Genomic DNA, 25,059 nt, shown 5'->3' on the forward strand with positions numbered 1-25,059 from the left:
CAGAAAACACATAATAGTGAACCCACTTATCACAGACACACCCTGGTATGCAAAACTGGAGAGTAGGGCTGATGTTGTGCACAGATAAAGCAGACAGTCATCTACATGGGATGACTTAAAAGAATCTGGATAAAATATTTCAAACTGCCTAAAACACCATTATTAGAATTTAACACCTCTGAGTTAACATGAATCCTTTTTGAAACACATAGACTCCCCAGATTGTCAATAATAAATACCTTAATATGAATTCATGTGTCAGCAAGCTAAGAACAAGGTACTCAGGAAATGAGAATTTTGATTAATGTTGGGGAAAGAGGCACAGAAAAAAATAATTTGGAAGAAGGAGGAGGGAGGGAGGGAGGAGGGAGGAGGAGGGAGGAAGTATGAATGAGGAGAGAAGATCAAGGAACTAAGGCTGGTGAGAAGAGGAAGACAGGCTAGAGAAAGGGAAACAGACTTCAAAGAGTAATCTTTGAATTACTACTAGAGTCTTATTCAAAAGTCACTCAATAAATCATATCCAGCAGGTAAGGGATGGGAACGTGTATACATTGCTGGTAAATATTAAATGGCATCATCTTTCTGAAAGATAATCTAAGAATATATATTATACACTTCAAAATTCTTTATACCCTTTGACCTAGCAATTCCACTCCTTGACATTTATCCAAAGTAAATTATTAAGTCAAATGGAAGGTGATCTGATTGGTTAAATAAATGTTGGTATTTGTGCAACAATGAAAAAATAAAGTCATTAAAAACTATACCAAAAAAAATTATACCATAGAAATCTTTTATTAATGTGGAAAAGATGTTCATGATATACTGAAAGAAGCAAGAAACTAAATACATTTGAATAATCAATAAAATATGTAAATAGACATAGACTGTCAAGTGTCATTTTATACGAATAATTTTCTATAACTACTCTATATCCCTTATCCTGTTTTCTTTTTTTAGGCACTTGTCATTACCTAACCCATACTTGTTTATTTATTATCTTCTCCTATTTCATGAAAATTAGAACCTTGTCTGTATAGTTCCCTGCTATACTTCCCCCTATCTAAAATAGTACCTGTCGCTTTCTTAGAGATTGGTAAATATTTGTTTAATGAATTAATAAACAGAAGATGAACAGTTGAAATAATATATACCAAGATATTACTGATGGCTGTCTCTAGGTAAATGAATTGTGTAATTGTATGTATATGTGTTTATTTTCATGAAATGAAGAGAAAGAGAAAGAAAATTTCAAACCAACTCTGCATTTTAAAGAGAGGCATAGAAAGAATACCAACCAGGTAGGAAAGAGGTTGTAGAATCAACATTCCTTTCTACTGAAATGAATACTGAATTATAACATATCCATACTGGCCTCAGAGAACATGAAGCCTCATTCAAATCAAGGAGATAGGTCATTATGGGGCTAGTGTACAAATGGACCCCAAACAATATATATTTCAACTATAAAGGCTCAGAACTTAATAAATAAATAAATGAATGAATGGCCAGAACTTTCAAACTCTTCTCCCATCAAAAGCCCTGAACTCAATGACCCTGGTATAAAAAGAGTATAGTTCTACCTGGTTAAAAATGAGAACTCTCCAGGAAGACATGGAAAAATGAAAACTTTTTTTTTTTTAATTTTATTTATTTATTCATGAGAGACACAGAGAGAGGAAGCAGAGACACAGGCAGAGGGAGAAGCAGGCTCCATACAGGGAGCCCGATGTGGGATTCAATCCTGGGTCTCCAGGATCACGCCCTGGGCCAAAGGCAGATGCTAAACCACTGCACCACCCAGGGATCCCCAACATGGAAAAATTACAGATTGGTTGATACAGGATACAGAATATCCTCTTCTCTACTTCCCTACCATGAATTGAGCATGTGCAATATACTAGACAAAGTGGATGCCATAGGAAACACAAAGATATTTATTCTCAGGGAGTTCTTACTTAGTGGAGGAGACAGGCATGAGAACAGACATGATCTTAATCAAGTTCTAGATAATAAAAAATGAAATAAACCTTACAAAGAAAATATATTATGGGAGAGCTGACTATATATTAATATATTATTTAATATACTAAAAAAGGACTGGTTAAATTAGGGTAGACTAAATTGGGGTAGAATTCAGGAATTTTTCATGGAGTAGGTAATATTCAAATTGGGCCTTAGAGGGGAGAGGGGGGTAATTGGGTGATGGACATTAAGGAGGACTCATGATGTAATGAGCAATGGGTATTATATAAGACTGCTGAATCACTGAACTCTACCTCTGAAACCAGTAATACATTATATGTTAATTTAAAAAAATCAAATTGGGCCTTAGTGGAAGAAAGGTAATTCTAGGTTAAGAGGATTATTAATGCAAAATTAGAGAGGTATAACATCATATTGCACATCTGGAAAAGTGCGTTTTGAGGTGGAAGGAGTGTAAGACGTAGTGTAATATTTCTTAGGCATTACTCATTTACTATGTGTTAGGCACTGAACTATGAATTGGGGACTATACTGGAGAATGAGACATAATTGTCCTTAATCCCTTGAACCTTAAAATCCAAATGAGGGAACCCATGTAATTATATAATTACAACTGTCAGAAATGCTAAGAAGGAAAATGACATGGTATTATAAGAGTGTCTATCAGGCAAATATAAGAGGCTGGGAAATTAAGGAAGAGAGGGTAATAATCTAAGCTTTGCTCTGAAAGATGAATATGAGTGGGGCACCTGGGTGGCTCAGTGGCTGAGCATCTGCCTTTGGCTCAGGTTGTGATCCCAGGGTCCTGGAATCGAGTCTGTATCAGGCTCCCCACAGGGAGCCTGCTTCTCCCTCTGCTTATGTATCTGCCTCTCTCTCTCTGTCTCTCATGAATAAACAAATAAAATCTTAAAAAAAAAAGGATGAATATGAGTTATCTAGGTGATATGGAAAGATTGAAATCTACACGGTAACCAGAAAGAAGAGAAAATGCAAAGACATTACAGGGGATGATGTATTTAAGGAAATAAAAAGGCCCGTAATGAGGGGCACCTGGCTGACTTAGTTGGTAGAACATGTGACTCTTAATCTCAGAGTTGTGAAGTAGAGCCCAAGGTGGGGTTAGAGTTTACTTTAAAAAAAAAAAAAAAAAAAAAAAACTAGGAGAAAAAGAGAAGAAAAAAGGGAGGAGGAGGGGGAGGAGGAGGAGGAGAGGAAGAAAAGGAAGAAGAAGAAGAAAAGGCCAGTAATGAAATTATAATGAGCAAGGGGGAAAAGGAGCATGAAACAAAGCTGAAGAGGTAGGCAAAAGAGTATTGCAATCACTGGCTGTATGTGGAGAAAGGATTAAGAGTGTAGTCAAAGAAGCAAATTTTACAGGTGGCTTGAACTTGGAGGCAATAAAGATAGTGAAATGGATGAAATTGAGATTTACTTTGGAGGGAGAATTGGAAGAATCTGTCATTGACTCAGCATGCAGCAGTTAGGGAGAGGGAAACACAGAAAGCTTTGTAGGTTGTTGGCATGAAAACTGTAGGACAGGGGTGCCCGGGTGGCTCAGTCGGTTAAATATCTGCCTTTGGCTCAGGTCATGATCCTGGGGTCCTGGGATAGAGCCCCACATGGGACTCTCTGCTAGGTAAGGAGCCTGCTTCTCCCTCTCCCTCTGCTGCTCCCCCGCTTGTGCTCTCTCCCATATTCTCTCTCAAATTATTAAAAATCTTTAAAAACAAACAAAAAAACAAACCAAAAAAACCTTGTTGGACAGTAGGGCCACTGAGATGGGTAACACTGAAGGCAGAAAAGAGGAAGGATAAACACATCATTAGTTTAGGATATGTTGATTTCAAAGTGTCTATGAAACAATGAAGCGGAAATGGTGACTAAGGCTGTTGGACACTCAGATTTGGGCCGCATCAGACTCATTTGAGCTAGAATACAAAACCAGATGTTGACAGCATGGTATTTTAGCATAGACCTGGATGAAATGACCCAGGGAGAGAGCAGAACTCTGGAGAACTAAGCTACAACGGAGTCCTGTAGAACTAAAATATTTAAAGATCAGGTATTAAGACAACAGGCAGCAAAAGACACTAATAAGGAGCAGCAGCCAGCATACTAGGAGGAAAAGAAATGTGAGAGAAGCCAAGGGAAGAAAGCATTTTTAGGAGACAGTGGCTCCCTGTATCAAATATTGATTTGAGAACTGAAATATACTCACTGGCCATGCAGCATGGTGATGACCCTGTTGCTGTGAACGCACAAAATGGTGTATGTGTAAATTACAAGAAGATTAGAGACAAGGCTTGAGTGGGTTAAGGAGTAAAGGCTAGAACAGAAACATGAAGAGCCTTGAATGCTAAGGATTTGGATTCTACTCTGTGGGCAATGACAACTATTAAAATTCTGAAGTAGAGTCCCATGATCTATCTGTGCTTTACAAAAATAACTCTAGGGATCCCTGGGTGGCGCAGCGGTTTGGCGCCTTCCTTTGGCCCAGGGCATGATCCTGGGGACCCAGGATCGAATCCCACGTCGGGCTCCCGGTGCATGGAGCCTGCTTCTCCCTCTGCCTGTGTCTCTGCCTCTCTCTCTCTCTCCCTGTGTGACTATCATAAATAAATTAAAAAATTAAAAAAAAAATAAAAAGAAAATAAAAAAAATAAAAAAATAAAAAAATAACTCTAATAAGAGTAAGAACAGGCTGTAAAAGGAAACTAAGAAATGCTCAGTTAGAAGGCTTCTTTAGGAGTCCATGAAATAAAAGACGGAATAGAAATGGAAAAGCTGAGTTGTTACCTTGCTGTTAGAAGAGGAGTTTGAGGATGATGATACTTTTTCTGGGCTCTTAGATTTGTCTGCTTTCCCAGGCTTCTCTATGGTCTCTTTACTGTCATGTGAAGACTTTTGGGATTTATCCAAAATGTTAATTCCCAAAATCTGAGCCACTTTGTCCAGTTCAGACTGCTTCTTTTCTGCCTCTTCTGCCTCTTGTCGAAGTTCTGCAATGTCCTTCATAATGTTATCCTGAAGCCGACTCACTTCCACCAGGAGTGGGTCTTTGTGGCCATCCTTCTCCCTTCGTTTCTTGCGTAGCATTTCTCCTGAGTAGTCAAATGTCAAAAAAGAAGAAACACAAGGAAAATAGGTTAAGACAAGCCATTTTTCTGTCATAAGTAGTAATCTCCCAAGTTTATGGTCACAAAATCTTTTCCCTTAAAACATTTCTTCCTAAAAGCAAGACAGACTCTCCTTCCACCTGGGCTAGTTTAGGTGAAGTTTCTTTCCTTTTTTTTTTTTTTAAAGATTTTGTTTTTATTTATAAAAGTGGGGGGGGGGGTGGATAAGGGGAAGAGGCAGAGGGAGAGGGAGAAGCAGACTCTCCACTGAGTCGGAAGCCTGATACAGGGCTTTGCTCCGGGACTCCAGGATCATGACCTGAGCTGAAGGCAGATGCTTAACCAACTCAGGCACCCCCTAGGTAAAGTTTCTATGGAGGATAAAGGATGAGTGATAACATTATCTCTTATGGAGGAGTTACTAGCTAAGGAGTTACAGGCAGCTTCAGGAACTCCATGAATCCCCAAAATGGTATATATGTTTGTATGCGTTTGTCCTTGTGTTGTTAACTATGAATCCAGGTACACCTGGGTGGCTCAGTCAGTTAAGCATCCAGCTCTTGGTTTTGGCCAGGTCATAATCTCAAGGTCCTGGGATCGAGCCCCACACTGGGCTCCATGCTCAGCCTGAAGTCTGCTTACATTTCTCTCTCCCTCTCCCACCCTGCCATGCCCTTGCTTTCTCTCTCGCTCTCTCTCTCATATAAATAAATCTTTAAAAATCAAACAATGAATTCGGTGGTAGTCTTCTTCAGAAAACCACAGTATTGTTCATGGGGCAAAAAACATTCAGCCACATATTTGACTTTATCTGATTTAAGGACCCTTCACCAGTACCTACATTGAGTGTAAGGTTTTGCCTCAGGTTCACCTAATGTTACCTCCTATTCCAAACTCATGGTCCTGATGAAATAATCCTCTCAGGATTAATATCTAAATTTTTCATCCCTAAACAATCTAAACCCAAACAGAAGAAATTGTATCTCCTCCCACTCTGTTCTTCCAGACTCTCATCAAGCTGTAATATTTAGAAGCCTTGTTATGTTCTTTCCTCAGTGTGGATGTGAATTCCTAAAAGCACAGATGAAGAAATGGAATCAGAGACGCATTATGGAACATCTTTTTGTGCCAAAAAGAAGTACTCCAAAAATGATGGGAACATATTAAAGGACACAGTAATCAACTTAAAAGGGACTCCCCTGGCCAAATCTGGGATACTTCGGCCATGAAAATAAATGACAGTAAATTATTGTAACTTGTTAAATGAAGAGTCCATGAGTTCATACTGACAAAAATGGATTAATGAATGGAAGAAGAGGGATGGACAGGAAGCTCTTTATCACAGTAGAAAGCCAACTAATAAAGGCAGAAGAAATGATGAGATTAAAAAAATCACTATTTAACGACCACTTTAATAACTGATTCAGTCAAGAATCACCAATGAATGCTAAAACTAGTGAGAGGAAATATGAGGAGTAACTGAATATTTATTCCTATAAGCATCTTTCCTATAAGTTATTTACTAATTATAAAGGATAAAATAATAACTTTCCAGTGAAGAAACCATTGAAGACAGCACCTTAACCAAATGATCAAAGTTGACATCACCAGTAACAGGACTGAAATCAACATCTGATAAGAACTCAGCATCACTTCTGTGATGTTCCTGTCAAAAATGTATAACCTAAATATAATTATAAGGAAGCATCACACCAACCAAAATTAAAGGACATTCTACAAATATGTGACTTTTCTTCTAAAATGTCAATGTCATGAAATACAAAGATTCAGGAACCGTTACAGAAAAAGGAGAGTAAAAGAACATGACAACTGAATGCAATGCATAATCTTGCATTCTCTTTTGCTTTAGGGATTAGGACAATCAATGAAATAGAAATAAGACCAGTAGATTACCATTACATTATAGTTAACTTCCTAATTTTGGTAAGTGTACTATGGTTATGCAAGTGAATTCTTTGTTGTTAGGAGAATGTTCACCTTCACAATTAGGTTTTTAGGAGTAAAATAAATAAATAAATATCTAAAACTTATAGAATTCTATAATAATATCTAAAACAAAGAATTCAGGAAACACACACACACACAAAGACTGAGAGGGGAGAAAAAGGATAGAATACGATAAAATGCTAATAATCATAGAGAACATCTGAGAATTCTTTACACTATTATTGTAACTTTTTATTGTAACTTTTTTCTGTCTAATTAAGTCAAAAATTTTTTTAAAGTATAAGGCTTTAGGTCACTGAACCTGTCTAAGAGTCCTCACAGCTCTCCATTTGGATCTCCTACTCAAGTTACTGCAAAAAGGCAGTCATGCACAGGAGTGTCTGATACCTTGTTGTTTGTGAAGCCTCTCCAATTCGGTCCTGAGGTAGTACATCTTCTTCTGGCGAGCTTCCCGGTCACTCTTTAGCTTTTCCCTCTCTTCAATAACCTGCAAAATACAACATCCTTCAGCCTCCAACATCCTCCCTTTTCTTTTTTTTTTTTTTTTAAAGATTTTATTTATTTATTCATGAGAGACACAGAGAGAAAGGCAGAGAAGCAGGCTCCATGCAGGGAGCCCGATGTAGGATTCAATCCCGGGACTCCAGGATCACGCCCTGGGCCAAAGGCAGGCACTAAACTGCTGAGCCACCCAGGGATCCCCCATCCTCCCTTTTCTATTGCTCTCTTCCATAAGCCTTTATGGTAGATGATTTCAGAACCCAAGGATCCCAATGTCTGCACACAAAAGTTCTGACTTTATAGCAAAGGTGGTATTTCATTCTGAATAAAATTATCCAGAATAAAATTATCTTTTTCTGAGCTACATTGCTCAGAAAGCATTATTTTTATGTAGGGAAACACTATACTATTTTTTTCAGGGCGGGGGGCTAGGAGGGGCAGAGAGAGATAGAGAATCTCAAGCAGGATCCACACCCAACATGGAGCCCAATGTGAGGCTCAATCCCATGACCCTGAGATCATGATCTGAGCCAACATTAAGCATCAGATGCTTAACCGACTGAACCCTCCAAGAGCCCCAGGAAGCATTACACTATTAATATTAACCTAAAGTTACTGACAGCAACTATTAGACAGTGATTCTGAGCTCAAAGGGAGCCAACAAGAAGGAAACTAGTAAGTGTTATAGGGGACACACTGTGTTAGTTGCATTACATGTATCATCTTATTTAATTCTCATGACAATTTTATAGTAAGAAAACAGAAGTTGTGAAAGATCAAGTAACATATCCAAGGTCATACTATTAAGAAAATTTAAAATCCAGATATATAAATAAAATAAAATAAAATCCAGGTCACATATAGCCAAAAGCCCACAGTTTCAACTGTATTACTACTATTTGATGGAAAAAAAATATATAGCTTGTCTATAATGGACTAGTGTGGAAAACCTGTTTATTATCAACCCTGAATTAACTGCTAGGTTCTTGAAGAGGAAGTAAAAGGAAAGTACTCAGTCTCCAAACGGTGTCTGTGCAGTCTCGGGTTTTGGTTTTGTCTGTATTGAAACAGTCCTCCTCCTTCCCAAAAGACTGAAGTTCAGAGTGTCCAAGTACAATGAAACATTAAGAAGAAATGATTTTTATCTTCTCAAGAATTAGCTAAATTTCTTTTAAACTGAAAAAAATGATTGGCCCTTCAATTTTTCCTTTTTTTTCTCCTTAGGTTTTCCTTATTTTATTAGTAAACCAAATTTATACATATTATTTTTTTGTTCCTAAACAAAGTGAGTTGTTACTAAGGACCTTTAAAATTAAGAGTATGCATTAGTTTTTCTATTTGAAATCTATTCTGTATTCTCATACCTACATAATTTTTATCTGTTGGTTTTTCTTTAAATTTTTTATTTATTTGAGAGAGAGGGAGAGAGCACAAAATGGTGGGGGGGGGGAGGGGGCAGAGGGAGAGCGAGAAGCAGGCTTCCACCTGAGCAGGGAGCCCAACACAGCACTTGATCATGACCTTCTCCGGATCATGACCTGAGCTGAAAGTAGACGCTCAACTGACTGAGCCACCCAGGCGCCCCTACCTGCTGTTTTAAAACATCTAGAATTATTCTATCTTTACCCCAGTCACTGCTCCCTTTCTATACCTGAGAACACAATGAGCTTTGTAGCATAAAAACTATTTTTTTGGGATCCCTGGGTGGCGCAGCAGTTTGGCGCCTGCCTTTGGCCCAGGGCGCGATCCTGGAGACCCGGGATCGAATCCCACATCGGGCTCCCGGTGCATGGAGCCTGCTTCTCCCTCTGCCTGTGTCTCTGCCTCTGTCTCTCTCACTGTGTGCCTATCATAAATAAAATAAAAATAAAAAATAAAAAAATAAAAAATAAAACAATTTTTTTAAATGTCATAAAAAAATGTTGTTATTCCTAGACTCTAATAAGCCAGAACAAGCAAAGCTTATTTCTTGGGTTAAATTCCAAGCAACAACCAGGTATTAGCTTTCAACCCACATAATCACTATAGGAAAAAGATCTGAAATTCACTAAGAGAGAACAGATTTACGGATTCTCCTTCAGCCAATCCAATTTTGGTTCCTCACTCCCTAACAAGGTCATATTGAAAACTTCAGAGTTTTCAACTCCTACCCATAGTGTTTAAGTCCAGAAAGTTAAAAAAGTCAATAAATCACAGTGGGGGATGCCTGGTTGGCTCAGTCGTTGAGCTCAGGGTGTGATCCTGGGGTCCTGGATGAAGCCCTGTATCAGGCTCCCCGTGGGGAGCCTGCTTCTCCCTTGACCTGTGTCTCTGCCTTTCTCTGTGTCTCTCATAAATCAATCAATCAATCAATCAATCAATAATAAAATCAGAAAGAAAAGAAAAGAAAAGAAAAGAAAAGAAAAAAAGAAAAGAAAAGAAAAGAAAAGAAAGAAAAAAGAAATCGCAGTGGGACCCAGGGCCTGGATTTAGTTTAGTACTAATGAAAAAACATGAAAAAAAAGAGAAGATATGTACATTACTTAAGAGTGAGGACAGCAGCCTCCAAAAACTTTAAGTAAAAGAGCCTTAGTCCCTATAAAAGACAAATATCAATTTATGTCAAAATAGGAAGGCTCAGGCACACAATGCCCAAAACTAATATTCACCTTTTGCTTCTGGGAAGCACGGTTTTTCTCATCAGAGATCTTCTCCGGATTGTATCTTATGAGTGATGGGATAGACACCTGGACAGGCACCTGAGCAGTAGGAATTGAGCCTAGCAATGACTCCTCCTGCTTGGGCTCATCAGGAGTCACTGTGGGGATCACACGGAGATTGGGACGGCTACGAGTAGCTTGTTTGGTAACGGGCATTACCCTGTGTGGTTCAGGTAGAGAGTGGTTTGATGGTTGAGAAGCAGGGTACATGGGCCACCTCGAGGCTGCATATGCCATATAGTGTCTATAGGCATCAAAGGAAGCAGGGGGAATGGCAGGTCCCTGGTAGTTTGGAGGTATCCGAGCTGCAGCAAACTGAGAGGCCCTCGGCATGTGAAACTGAGATAATGAAGCAGGATGTGGAAGTCTGATGGGGGCAGATGGCGCTGATGGTAACATGCATCTGACAGCCACAGATGACTGAAACCCACTGCCAACTACCTCTGGCCCTGCAATATGACCCACTGATTGGTCAGACTTCAGGAATGGGGGGCTGTTTTTTGTGAGCAGGTAAGGATCTACAGGGGAGACTGGATGTGGATGGGACACCTCTGGGGAGTGTGTATTGCTATGGTGTGCTTCTCTGCTCTCCAGTCTGTGAGAATCTGAGGAGTGCCGATCAGCTGAGAAACGATGGTCAACTGAGGAACAGCGGTCTGCTGAAAAGTGCCGGTCAACTGATGAACGGTGGTCAGCAGAGGAACGTGATGGTTTTTTGCCATGAAGTCGTTCCTGGGTACGGGCGGCCAGTTTACTAATCTCTGCTACCCCAATATCCAGCCCTATGGTCTTGAGCAAGTCATGAATCTTGGCATATTCTGGATTGGTCTCTTCTATTGATTCTAGTTTTACAGCTGGAGCTGAAGAGGGCAAGGGGCTTGCCTTCTGTCTCAAGACTTCACCATCAGAACCCCCAAGGGGCTTTGGTGGCGATTCTGCCTTTAAATCCTCTTCTTCATCCCCATAGAGAAATTTCTCCTCATCCTCAATGTCAGGGAAACTACGGCGCCTTTTTTCCTGTGTACTGGTAGAGTCTGCCAACATGCTCAAAATGCGGGAAAAACCACTGCCATCCTGGCTAGCCCTCTCATGGGGCAGCAAGAAGTCTGTGTGTCGCTCAGGCCCCTCAGCCTTCATATTCAATTTCTCCTTGTGGCACAGAAAATTTCCAAACTTCTCTCTGAGAGGACTGTTGTCTTTGGGCATCCCAGGGAGGGGACCCCATTGGTAGAGGTTGCCCTGAGGTTCCTTCAGGGTAGTCTCTACCATAGTCCCCTTATTTTCAATCTCTGAGGCAAAAGCAGCAATAGCACCACTTAGTGGAAGAGATGGGTGACCAGAGTACACAGGGTGATCCTGGCTGGAGCTGGTACTGCTGGAAAAACTCTCAAGCTGCAAAGACAAGCACAACTGATTTAGCCTTTATGCAGAATCTCAGAAAACTAGTAATTGAGGTAAATATTTGGTTCTTCTTGAACTAATAGAGGAATGATAAGTATGAATGAAAGGGAGGTACAGTACCCTTAGTCAGGTTGAAGATTCAGGTCTCCACCTCTCCAAATGCTTCAGATGAAGCAAGGAGAACAGGAAATAAGGCAGATTGGCATGAATCCTCACTTTTGCCCATCTGTTGTAAACTTTACCAAGAAATATGAATTCAAAAGGACTTTAGAATGCTCTAGCTAGTTTCTTTTCCATGGGTCCCTCAAAGGAGGGAAAAAAAACAACATATAAAATTGAAGCTGCTCTGGCAGAAGTAGGATCAGAAACTGTGAAACCCTTGATCAGGCCTCCCCTTGCTTCCTTATGTGCCTTCAGAAACCTTTGGCTCCTAAGAGAATAGCTAAAAACTAGTGATCATGCTCATCTTTTCATAGACAAGGAAAAAAATATCAAAGCCCGAAATGGTCAGGTGACTTGCCTAAAAATCGCACAGCAAGTTGGTGGCAGTGGGACCAGAATCAGAATCACATGATTTCTGATCTAGTATCTTGCCACTCATAGATCTTTTCTCTAAAGAGAAATTAGGAAAATTCAGATAATCTCCTCCTTTTGCCCTTCAAACGTCATTTCCAAGACATCCATATTCAGATTCCTACAGGACTATCCAATTTAAAGAAAAAAACTTATAATAAATACTCAAAAATGTTTATTTAGAAAGCCTAATATATGACAATAGAAGCCGTCTACTGATGTATTTACAAGGCCTACAGTTTCCTTTGGAGAATCCTGGAAGATATAGCTCATAGGCATAACAAAGTTGGTCCAGAATATATCACAAAGATTCCATTACGGGCACCCCTCCACCCCAGGAAAGTAACCAAGTTTTAAGATATTAGGGGGACTAGCAAGAGACCCTAGAAGAAAGGCAGCAGAGACCTGAATAGAAGGCTCCATGTCCACCTCAATCCGTTTCTTCAGAATTGACTTCTTGGGCATCACAGATACTTCCTCAGGCCGATGTAAAGAATACCCTGGCTCCGATGCTGTTAGAACCCCTGACAGTCCAGGAATGGGACAGGTAGTGTCACCACCATCAACTCCAACCAGCTCCTGACTCAGGCTCCTACTCCGTTCCTCCTCTTCCTCTCGTTTTCGCCTGGCAAGGTCCAGCTCTCGAAACTCAGGATCTAGAAACCTAGGGCTTGGGCTTCTTCTACGTTGTCGATAGTTGCGGGTCCCTGATGTAAAAGTTGTGTGATCACCTCCCATGCTATGTATCTTCTCTGTGTCATCATAACGGGGTCGTTTGGCTTCCCGGCTCCTTTCCTCTGGTCGTATGGCGTAGGAGCCTTTGAGTTTATCTCTATTCCTTTCTGTTCCCCGCAACAGCTCATCATGACAACTGACATGGGGACTATAATCAGAACGATGCAGGAAAGTTTCTCTTGTCCGGTAGTCCTCATCAAGTTGTCCTAAGAAGGGACTAAGAGGTCCCTCCTCCCGGGAAATATATCTTTCAAGACCTCGAGAGCATTGGGAACTTCGAGTGAAGACAGAATCATCAGTCAGGTCATCCCTGAAGAAAGAGACAAGCATCACTGAATACAGTAGACTTGGAAAGAGCAAGACCAGACATTAAGAGCCTGACATTCATCCCTGAAGAAAGAGACAAGCATCACTGAATACAGTAGACTTGGAAAGAGCAAGACCAGACATTAAGAGCCTGACATTCCGCAGAGGGCTACAGAATACTTAGGACAAAACACGATAATCATGAAGTCTAAGAACAAACCTATGGCACATTTCTTCTCCCTTTCCCCAGGGCACAAGTAGCATCAGCCTCTAACCAACGGGAGATATTACTAGTCTGTCTAGACAGAGCTCTTAGCCTAGAGCTCTTTGACTAGGCTTTGGGGATGAAAAATATCACACGAGTTTGGGAGATGTGAAAATACCACTACCAGACTACAAAAAGCAACACAACACAACTCTGCACTAGCTTAAATTCTAGCTCTTCGTTACCAAGAGTGTGATCTGAGTTAGCACCATCAGTATTACCTGGGAACTTTTTGGAAATGTCGATTCTCAGGCTCCATTCAGGCCTACTGAATCAGAATATGCATTTTAATAGGCTCTTCAGGGGATTTGTATATACTTTAAAATTTGAGAAACACCAGGCCAGATCAATGATTTTCAAGCTATGTTCTACAGAGATTCTGAAGACTGTTCAGGAGCTGCTAAAGGAAGGACATGCTAAGAAAGCAGGGGACACCTGGGTGGCTTAGTCAGTTAAACATCTGACTTTGGCTCAGGGTCCTGGTATTGGGCCCTATGTTGGGCTTCTTGCTCAGCAGGGAGTCTGCTTCTGGCCTTCTTCCCTTCCCTCCACTCATGCTCTTAATAAATAAATAAAATCCAGAAAGGAAGCAAGCAAGCACAGTCTGCATAGCTCTGAGCCTTCCACAGCAGTGAAACTGTACTAGCCACAATTTTATCTGTTTATGAGGTAAAGTTCTATATATCATTTGGAAAAGAAGTATTTCACTCTGGGAAACATTTTTTTTTTAACTACTGAGCTATACAATTGGCATGATTTTCTCACATGTTTTAGAAGGTTCTCCAATGCTATATTTTGCTAGTTCATATATTAAAAACCATAAAATACCTTCACAGACTGTCTTATTCCCTCTTTTCTACTTTGCCTCTATTCCCACAAGCACTCTGCTAATCCTGGATCTGGGAAAGAGCATGTGATGGTTTGGCTCACAATATATTTTTATTTCACAGAAATAAAATGGTCTTGGACCTTTGTTACATGAAGATAAAAATATAGAATAGAACTGTCCCTTCAGTTCAGAGCTCTATACCATACACAATAGTCCTAATCTTTTTGGGTACTGTGGTCATAGAGCTTCTACTGCCCCCCAAAAAAGTTTCTGATTTAATCACAGAGAAATAAAGATCCTCCAGTACTCTGAGCATACAACTTTTAAGTAATCCGAATTAAAAAATTTTACACGTCACTCACATTCCACTCACAGTTTTCTGCAGTTTCTAGTACTTGCCTTTATTTTTTTTTCAAGTTTCTAAGATATCTTAACTTTTCTTTCATTTTGTTTTTTAGTTGCTTTCTCTGGGACTGAGTTAGCAGAACATCAAAGGGTTGCCTTTTCTCATTCACCAGTCTTGCCTTTGTTCAGTTTCAGACCCAGGTAAGACCTACAAATAACTTTATGAAAGACTTTAACACCTCCTCTAAAAGAATGCCACCCATGAGGATTCAGGTTCTTATAACTCACCTCCTCCCCAAGAATCTAGGGAATTTTGAGGTTTCCATAGAGTATAAAATAGTAAAAAATGGGATTGAACCAAGGATGATCTCTGAAAAGCAAACCTAACTAGAGTAAAACATTTTACTCTATAGGTTTGTTAGCCATGAACATACCTATTTCCAGGGAGGAACATGTGTGAGTTATTCCATTGCTATACCACCATCTACCATAAAAAAGTCTCTGATTGGGACACCTGGGTGGCTCAGTGGGCGGGTGCCTGCCTTGGGCTCAGGTTATGATCCTGGAATCTGGGATCCAGTCCCCTATCAGGCTCTCTTTGAGGAGCCTGCTTCTCCCTCTGCCTGTGTCTCTGCCTCTCTCTCTCAGTCTGTGTGTCTCTCATGAATAAATAAAATAAAATCTTAAAAAAAAAAAAAGTCTCTGATTGTATTAGTGTAAGGGGGGGAAAAAACAGGCTCCACAGGTAGTGGCAAATTCATCCATACTTCTGTGTTCAGCTCTGCACTAGAACTATTATATATTACCACTAAATGACATACTAGCTCAAGATCTAATACAGTCCTAAATATCAAGAAGCTAGAAATAACAAGATGACTCCCAGAAAGTCTCAGTCCAGACTTGTAATCTCCAGCAAAAGGAGGCAAAAAAAAAAAAAATGAAAAAAGACACATCAACAGTTAAAAAAAAATGAACTATCATGTAAACATAGGCTTATTAGAAGCTCATGTCCTCCTTCCTCAAGTCTCCCAAAGGATAAGAAAAAGAACTGGCTACAGTAAAAGTAAGCCCTACAAAAGGCTCCATAACCCTGCAGCTCAGAACAGTCTGGGGACACACTCTCTTTGAAATCTTTAGTTAAGTCCAACTCTTTTCTAATATAAGGTCTATTTATTTAAAAAATTGTTAGATGTGGGTGATGGGTACATGGGGGCTCACTGTACTAAACTACTTTTTTAAAAAAATATTTTATTTATTCATAAGAGACAGAGAGAGAGAGAGGCAGAGACATAGGCAGAAAGAGAAGCAGGCTCCCTGTGGGGAGCCTAATATGGGACTCAATCCTGGGACTCCTGGATCACACCCTTGGCCCAAGGCAAGCGCTCAACTGCTGAGCCACCCAGGTGTCCCTAATCTACTTTTTGTTTTTTTAAAGATTTAATTAGCTTTATTAAGCTATTCATGAATTGGGTAGCATTTCATCTAGCAAGTAGAGGAGAACTCCCTCTTTGTACTTTTGTATTTATGAATTATATTAAATAAGTTAAAAAAACACATATGATAACATATCCACATAAAAGTTTGTATACCAATTGTTCATAGCAACATTATTCACAATAGCCAAATAGTGGAAACAACCCAAATTTATCCATTCATTCATCACTGATGAATGGATAAACAAAACACATATAATTAAATATTACTGAAAGTAAAAAGGAATGAAGTACTATTATATGCTACAACATGAAGGGATCTAAAAAAAAAAAAAAAGAAAAAAACCATGAAGGGGTCTTGAAAAACATGATGCTAAGTAAAAGATGCTAGTCACATAGGACCATATACTGTATGATTCTATTTATATGAAATATCCAGAATAGGCAAATCTATAAAGAAAGTAGATTGATGATAAGCTAGAACAGGTGGTAGAGTTAACTAATAAATAGTTAAGAGTACAGGTAATAAAACTGTTCTAAAATTGATCGTAGTAGTGGATTCACAACTCTATGAATATAGTAAAAGTCACTGAACTGTACACTTTAAAAGGGTGAATTTTATGGTATATGAATTATAGCTCAATAAAGCTGTTAAAAATGTATATGATAAAAAAAAATAAGAAAAAAAGATCCTCCAGAGCCCAAACTTCCCAATCTTTCTCTGCTGATTCCCCAAAATGCTAGAAGAAAACTGTGTGCTTCTGTCTCTTCCCTAAGGCAAATCGGAGGGGGAAAATCCTGCTCCTTCAACCTCTGTCAGGGCAAGGAAGAGTTGAGAATTCCATGAATGGAACATACAATGTGCAGAGTACTTGGCTGTTAACAGGGGAAATTGACCTCACATTCACAAATCACAAGCTGACTGCCTTCATACAACATGTTCCCTTTCCAGAATAAGAGTAATATACACAGAGCTGCCAAGGTGAGAACATGGACAACCCTGGTAATTTGGCTGTAATCCAAAATGGATATCAAATTTAATATATTCAACAAGGGCAGAGAAAGAATACCAGGGTCCCAGGTAGGTATTTATTTATTTATTTTTAAAGATTTTATTTTTTTTTGAAGATTTTATTTTTAAGTTATGTCTACAACTAACATGGGGCTTGAACTTCCAACCTTGAGAACTGTAGAATGCCCTACCCAGGGAGCCAGCCAGGTGCCCCCAGGAAAAAGTGTGAAATACCTACATACAAAAGATGGAAATGGCCTGTTTCATTAGCTGAAGATAGGACACACAGTCAGAAGGTATCCTGAAAACACCAATGGTCCTATGACCTGGTTTTAGTAGACAGTAATTATCCACCAAACCATACTGAACAAAAGTACAGGGAACAAAAAATCTAAATAATGGACTGGTTCTTTTCTTTTTCTTTCTCTTTTTCTTTCTTTCTTTCTTCTTTCTTTCTTTTTTTTAAAATTTTTATTTATTTATGATAGTCATACACATAGAGAGATAGAGAGAGAGAGAGAGAGAGAGGGGCAGAGACACAGGCAGAGGGAGAAGCAGGCTCCATGCACCGGGAGCCCGATGTGGGATTCGATCCAGGGTCTCCAGGATCATGCCCTGAGCCAAAGGCAGGCGCTAAACCGCTGCGCCACCCAGGGATCCCTCTTTCTTTCTTTCTTTTTTTTTTTTTTTTTAAGTAATCTCTATGTCCAACATGGGGCTCAAACTTACAACCCTGAGATCAAGAGTGGCATGCTCTACGGACTGTGCCAGCCATGTGCCCCATGGGTAGCTCCTTTTAGAACCTTAATCTCATTTTCTCTAAAATAGACTTGTCTCTCTGAAACACATGATTCTGGGTCCCAAACTCCCTAAAAGGAAAATCTTAATTTTTACAACTTAAAAAAAGACAATTGGCTCTCTGAAGCACATGTGCATAACAAAGCTTATGGAAAGGGGAGGTGACAACCTACACCTAACCAGAGGAAATTCTAAAGTTACCTCAAAACCTTAACAAGGAAGGAAGGAAGTCACATCATGCACCACCTACTCAATCATCTCCCAAAATAGAAGCAGCCAGAAGGGCAAGGGCTTTTGCCTCAATTAAGGGATATAGTCACATACCTTAGAGCCCTATCTTCAGAAGCTATGTTATATGACCTAGAACTGTCCTGCCTTGCTTTGCCACATCAAATTGCCACTGCAGCTTTGAAGTTAATATTACCAAAGGGTAGCACCAGTCTTCAGACTTCCTGCCCAGCTGTCCCCCACCTGTCTATGTTCAGTGTACCAATGCATGGACAGTCTCAGCTTTAAGGAATGTTACATTGATTTGTTGCTACTGCTAATTATTTGCGAAAACTCCTAGTATGCTGGGCAGAGACCATAACAGACATGGTTCCCAGCTCTGAGTGCTTTCCCTATATTCCCATTCTTATTTACTGACTTTTATGAGGTGAGACATACCTAATAGGATTAATTACTTCCCATATATAGTTAAGTTCCTAATGCCTGGGGACCTATATTTAATAATCCGTGGAGTGTATCTGTCCTTCCTTAGCACTCAACAACTATAAACTAATAACTGAAATTAAACATTTTTAAAGAGCTTTAACTTTCTATTAATGCTTTTTTTTTTTAAAGATTTTATTTATTTATTCATGAGAGACACACACAGAGAAGTGGGCTCCTCGCAGGGAGCCCGATGTGGGACTCCATCCCAGATTCTGGGATCACGCCCTGAGCTGAAGACAGACGCTCAACCGCTGAGCCATCCAGGTGTCCCAATGCTTATATATTTAATATTGATACATGTTAGACATAAATTTAACTAAACTCTTTCTGAACCTATATTTCAACCTGATCAAGCTTAAAATAACACCATTAAAATAAGATTTCCGGGATCCCTGGGTGGCGCAGCGGTTTAGCGCCTGCCTTTGGCCGGGGGCGTGATCCTGGAGACCCGGGATCGAATCCCACGTCGGGCTCCCGGTGCATGGAGCCTGCTTCTCCCTCTGCCTATGTCTCTGCTTCTCTCTCTCTCTGTGTGTGACTATCATAAATAAATAAAAATGTAATAAAATAAAATAAGATTTCCTATTTTGTCCAGAACTTTTCTTTGTAGAAAGGATCCTAGTTCCAGTATTTTAGAATCCTTATCATCTCAACTGTTTTCCATCTGGAGAACTCTGTTTCTGTCCCCTCAGCTTTCCAGTTGGACCAGGATGAACATTCTAAAGTCTTTTCTTCTACGTCATTCTTTCAGCAACAGAATCATCAGTATACTCTCCCCACTCAGAAAGCCTTTTCCAATGCTACACTTTGTACCAGACACAGGGCGTAACTTCAATGCTGGCACCACTCTTTCAAACACATTATTCAGAAAAGAGCAACTTTTCCACCTTCCAGCACTATTATAATGTGCCCTGCCTCAAATGAAGCCTACCTGTCCACATCCTCCAGATTATCCACTGGTGACCCCAGTCGATCACTAAGCCGCCGCCGTTCTGGTATGCCAACACAGAAATGGTCATTGCCAACAGTGATCCTTAAGCTCTGTTCCAAAGAAGAGTCAGAACGCAGACCAGGAGAGCGTCTCTACAAAAGTAAAAAATAATGCAATAGTCTATGGGATCAAAACATCCTTATACCCAAAATGCACTCCTCCTTAGTCATAAAGTTGTTGCTCAACAAGGAAAGAAATGGCTATGGTAAGATACTACTCCAAAAAAAAAGCACATTAAAAAAAATCTTTTTCTTAGATGAAAGACCATACTTCCAACTCTCCCCCCATCAATGAACTTTCATTCTTTCATTTACTAGTACTGGGCATGGGACTACAAGAGTAAATTTAGTCTGTTCTCAGAATCTATACATTTCTAGCGAAGCAAGCAGGCAAAAAACAGGTGTTTTTCAAGTTCTTCTGACAGTGGTTAAGTGCTATAAAATCATTAAAACATGGTAACAAAAAAGAGATTAGGGAAAAGGAGCTAGTTTAGATAGGATCATTAAAGAAGGCTTTTCTGAGGTGATACTATTAAACCTGATGCTTGAATGATGAGATGTCAGCCTCGCAAACAAATGAATAAATATTTCAGGCAAAAAGGAACAAGCTCTGTAGTGAGCTTAGCAGAAAGGTAGCCAGTGTGACTGCAGTGAAGTGACAGGAGAGACGAAGCAGCGAGTTAGGAAATCTGGATTTTATTATCAATGTAGTAGAAGCCCCAGAAAGATTTCTAGCACAAGAGTGACATGATCTGACTACATTTTTCCTCCAGATGCTTGCATTGCTCATACTCTCATCTCATTTAGGTCTCTATTAAAGTCACCTTCTCAGGCCTTCCCTGGCTACTCTACTAAAAAAAGAATATTAACTCCTTTCTCTGTTTTTGTTTTTTCTTAGTACTTAATCCCATTAAACATGGCAACATATTTCACTTCTCTCTCTTATTATCTAACCTCCCCATAGAGAATATAAGCTCTATGAAGAGTAGGGGTTTTTGACTTCACACGCTGTATCCCCAGTGCCCAGAACAGTGCCTAACACATGGTAGATGTCTAATAAATACTTCTCAAATGTATAAAATGGAAGATTTTTAAAAAAATTATTTTGATTGCTGGGTACAGAATAAACTGGGTGGTAACAAGAGTATAAAGGCTCCTAATGCAATAATCCAGGCAAAAGGACTTAGACTAGGGAGGTGGCAGGACAGTTTGGGGGATGTATCTTGGAGGTAGAGCTGAGAAGTTAGATGAGGGGACTGACAGCATGGACTTGGGAGAAGGGAGATGATCACTGTTTCTGGCTGGGCAATGGGTGATGTCATTTACTGAGACAGAAAAGCCTGGAGCATTGGAGAAAAGGGAGGTTATGGAAACCAGTATTCAACTTTCTTTGCTTCTTCTGTAGAACCGCTTGCTTTCTCAGACTATAGTTGCTCAACTATGAAAATCTTAATATAGTGACAAGTCCATTCATCTATGACCAGAGTACTTTGGTACTTTGAGTACTAGATGTACTTTGATGCTTTTGGAGGACCACCCAAGAAAACAAGACTTTGTCATGGGGTTTAAAAAAGAATGGTGAACTGAAAACCAAAACAAATTCCAAAACACCAGTCGCAGGCCAGAGATGGTTTGGTGAGAGGTCAATTTTACAACTAAAATTTTTAAGATTTTGTTTTGTGGGGCACCTGGCTGGCTAGAGAGTGGGACTCTTGATTTCTGGGTCATGAGTTCAAACCCCACACTGGGCTTGGAGCCTACTTGTAAAAAAATACATACAGATTTTATGTTTTAAGTAATCTCTCCACCCAACGTGGGGCTTGAACTCGCAACCCTGAGATCAAGAGGCACACGCTCTACCAAGCGAGCCAGGCGAGCCAGGCAGGTGCCCCTAAACTAAACTTCTTAACCTCATGCTCTGTCCCTTTATAACTGTTAAACTCATGGGTGTCAGGAACCAGGCAGTTCCGGACTGAATCACAGCTATACCACTTCTTAGCTGTGTGACACTGTCACCTCTCTGGATACCTCAGCTACTCAATAAGGAACAATTTTCACTGCCTCACCTCAAAAGGCTGTAGGTTTTGAGTGTTCAAAAGGAATGTGTAAAGTGAAGGGCTGAGCATTAATCCTGCCACCAAACGCAGCAAGTGGTGGTAGTTGTCACAATGCGGGCACGCACAGCTCCTATTTGCTAGCAGTTTACACTCTAGGCGTCTGTGCTGAGGGGATGTAGGCAAACCCTAACTGGCCACAAAGACACTTCAGCCTTCTGTCTAAGATGCACGGGGCAGCTCAGGTCTAAGGGGATACCAAATCACGCAACTCCGAGAAAATATCGACTACTGAGCAAGTACCAGGCACAGGGTTTTTGGAGGACCTTCTCCTCACCCTGGCAAACTTTTCCGCATTTCACCTCCAGTGAGAGGAACAGCCTACTGCTGAAACGGCGCACCGCCTCCCGACCAGGCGCCCGTCTGGGTCCCGAGTCCGTTACTGTGCAAAAGAGGATCCCGGGGCTGACAGGGCACCTCCAGGTTCGGGCGTCGCCGAGGGAGCCCCTGGGGGGTGGCGGGCCTTTGATCCCGGGACTCCGGCCTGGAGGCCTCCGGGCGCCGGGGATGCGGGCGTTCCTGGAAGCGGGAAGCCCGAGCGAGGGGGCTGGGGTGGAAGAGGGGGTCTCGGTGGAGGGGTGGGATTACCCGGCTGCCGCTGTCGCCTGGATGGTCTCCGCGGCCGTCCCGGGAGAAGTCGGCGCGGGACTCCCCCCGGCTGCTGCCTCGGAAACCGGCCGAGCCCGGCGGGAAGAGTCGGCGGCCCCGCGGCGGCGACGGGGAGCCGCGACGGGCCCGCGGCGGGGACGGGGAAACGCGACGACCCCGCGGCGGGGACGGCGAGGCCCGGCGGCCGCGGGGCGGGGACGGGGAGCCGCGGCGACCCCGCGGCGGGGACGGCGAGGCCCGGCGGCCGCGGTGCCCCGAGGGCGAGCGGGGCCGGCGAGCGGGGTTCCGCGACGAGGAGGAGCCGGAGGGCGGCGGCGAGGCGCGGCGAGCCGGGCCTGAGGAGGAGCCGGAGCTGCGGCCGGCGCGCGGGCCGCCCCCGCCGCTCTCCTTAGGCCGGTGCGAAGAGACGGAGGAGCGGGCGCCGCTGCGGTACATGGCTCCGGCAGCAGCGGCCACGGCTGCGGCTCCGACCCGGGGGCGCCCCGGACGCGGGGCCCCAGCGCGCCGCCGCAGCTGCAGCCCCGGCCGCCGCGGCCGCCACGCGCCGCCCCCGCAGCCGGAGCCGCCCCCTCCCCGCGGCCCCGCGCCGCCCCTGGGGCCCGGCCTGGCGCGCGGCCGCCGCTGGCGGTTGGACGCGCGAGCACGCGTCCGACACACCCCCCGCCCTCCGGGGCTCCCCGCTCCTCCACTCAGGGAGCGGCCACTGAAGCCCGAAGCGGGGAGGAGCGCAGCAGCCCGGGCGAGGCACCGCGAGGGGAGGGGAAGCGGAGCGCGCGACCTGGGCCCCGCACGCTCCGCCCCGAGCCCGCAAGATGGCGGCGGGTGAGCCGCCCACTTCCCCTCCCCCGGCGGCCACGTGACCCCGGGGGCCTCCGAGCGGGGAGCCCCTGGCGGAAGGGAAGGGATTCGCGGCCGCTGAGCGGGCTTCTCCGGGGATGCTCGAGGCCTTGGGACGTGGCAGGAGCGTCCTCGCCCTTGCCCTGACCCCCAGGCCTGTTCATTTACGTGGGGACAAGGAGTGGTGAGAAGCTACGGGAATATAAGTAACCCCAAAACGTTAGGTCTGGCCCAGGTATGGCAGGAACGACCACCGACGCCCCGGCCCCCACGGAAGCCGCGCGATGGCCTTCGTTTTACTTTCCGTTTTGCCTGATCTCTGGCGCTGGCAATTGGGGGTGGGAAAGTGAGGAATGGGGATGAGTTGGAGTAGGGGAGGCGGGTGAGAGTCCAACCCAAAGCAGACATCAGAGTAAGTTTGTTTGCTCTCTCAACCAGAATGCTTGTGGTCGTGGCCCAAGGGTCCATATCCTGACAGGAGGCCTGGAGAGGATTTGGTGAGCAATTCAGAACCCCGGGTCGATGAGCGGGGTTTTCCTGGACGCCAGGCAGTAGGCCCCCAGCCCCGGCCTGCAAACTAAAGAAAAATGTCAACACAGGAAAGGAGAAAAACAGTGGTCCAAACATGAAAAAAAGTTGACCCTAACCGAACTCTTCCAAACAAAACAATTCATTGACGGTTTTCATAAATGAACTAGGAACACAAAACCTGAAATCGGTATGGAAATCAGGTTTCTGATTCCAAAGCAAAGGCAGAACAAAAAAACTTTTTTTTTTTTTTTAAAGATTTTATCTATTCATGATAGACACACACAGAGAGAAGCAGGCTCCATGCAGGGAGCCAGATGTGGGACTCGATCCTGAGCATCTGGGATCACACCCTGGGCTGAAGGCAGGAGCTAAACCGCTGAGCCACCCAGGGATTTACCCCCCTGAAAAAGTTTTTTTTAACCATAAAGGATTTCCACTCTCTAATGTATATGTTTCCATGTTAGATTTTAAATATATCTAATTCCACGCGTTTGTATAAGGCCATTTACTTATAGCTCAGTAAAAATAAATTTTTTTTAGTAGGTAGTTTATTTCTTTAGGTTTTTTTTTTTTTTTTTTTTTTTTGTTGTTTTTTAGATTTTATTTATTCATCCATGAGAGGCAGAGACATAGGCAGAGGGAGAGGCAGGACTCAGCCCCAAGACCCCAGGATCAGGACCTGAGCAGAAGGCAGTCACTCAACCACTGAGCCACCAAGGTGCCCCAGTAGGTGGTTTTTCTTGCACTGAACTTACTTCACCTCTTAACATTACCTGCTTGCTCCCCTGGGCATTTGAATTTTTGATTCCTGACTTGAGTTTCATGGCTTAAGGTCTTCATCATGTCAAGGTTATTAATATATTCCACATATTTTTTTCACACTTGAATGATTTTGTTTTCCATATTTAGTTTATCTGGAATTTTATGTGTGAATCCTTACATAATCTATTAAAATCTAAAATTACTTTTCACAGATGGACAGGCAATTTTGTTCAAACATGAATTGGGATTACCTGTATAGTGGGAAGCAATAGTGAGGGAATGAGTGAAACTTGCCAAATGCTTATCATCTACATCTCATTCCAATTCTGTTTTCTTTTAGTTCTGTAATTTATCAATAAAGAGAATTTATTAATAAGATTTCTTTGTGAAAAGAAAATACCAGTATCAATGATAGAAATAAAAGAAAGTAAAGCAATATGGGAAAGTGACGGCTTTTAACCAGAACGGATGAATTATAAAGTTTCTATACAGTTTAGAACATATTTCATAATGTATCCTGTGCAACAGA

The 25,059-nt window shown here is 42.2% G+C and overlaps 1 protein-coding gene and 2 long non-coding RNA genes across 20 annotated transcripts in view; 2 read left to right on the plus strand and 1 right to left on the minus strand.

Annotated features, from left to right (window-relative positions):
• Nucleotides 1–19,623, plus strand: part of LOC112641624 (uncharacterized) — a 48,747-nt gene extending 29,124 nt beyond the window's left edge. For 3 of the 18 annotated variants that reach the window (XR_007401458.1, XR_007401463.1, XR_007401461.1), the window contains 3 exons: nucleotides 14,844–14,931; nucleotides 16,941–17,244; nucleotides 19,380–19,623. This is a non-coding gene — a long non-coding RNA (uncharacterized LOC112641624). Of the gene's footprint in view, nucleotides 1–1,236; nucleotides 1,305–6,164; nucleotides 7,270–14,843; nucleotides 14,932–16,940; nucleotides 17,245–19,379 lie in introns of those variants that run through there. The other 15 variants (XR_004804064.2, XR_007401454.1, XR_004804057.2 and 12 more) reach the window with 13 other exon arrangements.
• The window catches only part of ZNF318 (zinc finger protein 318), a 30,162-nt gene extending 7,312 nt beyond the window's left edge, over nucleotides 1–22,850 (minus strand). The window contains exons 1-6 of the mRNA XM_025418848.3: nucleotides 22,380–22,850; nucleotides 19,619–19,770; nucleotides 12,656–13,295; nucleotides 10,226–11,668; nucleotides 7,464–7,563; nucleotides 4,789–5,093 (exon numbers count right to left, since the gene is read on the minus strand). Of these exons, the coding sequence (XP_025274633.2) occupies nucleotides 4,789–5,093; nucleotides 7,464–7,563; nucleotides 10,226–11,668; nucleotides 12,656–13,295; nucleotides 19,619–19,770; nucleotides 22,380–22,835 (3,096 nt within the window). The 5' untranslated portion in view covers nucleotides 22,836–22,850. The remainder of the gene's footprint in view (nucleotides 1–4,788; nucleotides 5,094–7,463; nucleotides 7,564–10,225; nucleotides 11,669–12,655; nucleotides 13,296–19,618; nucleotides 19,771–22,379) is intronic.
• LOC125752296 (uncharacterized) lies at nucleotides 21,732–23,952 on the plus strand. Its single transcript, XR_007401468.1, has 2 exons — nucleotides 21,732–22,214; nucleotides 23,676–23,952. It is a non-coding gene; the product is annotated as an uncharacterized LOC125752296 (long non-coding RNA).
• The last annotated feature ends 1,107 nt before the right edge of the window (nucleotides 23,953–25,059 follow it).

Source organism: Canis lupus, chromosome 12, assembly GCF_003254725.2.
Source record: "Canis lupus dingo isolate Sandy chromosome 12, ASM325472v2, whole genome shotgun sequence".
Lineage (NCBI taxonomy): Eukaryota > Metazoa > Chordata > Mammalia > Carnivora > Canidae > Canis > Canis lupus.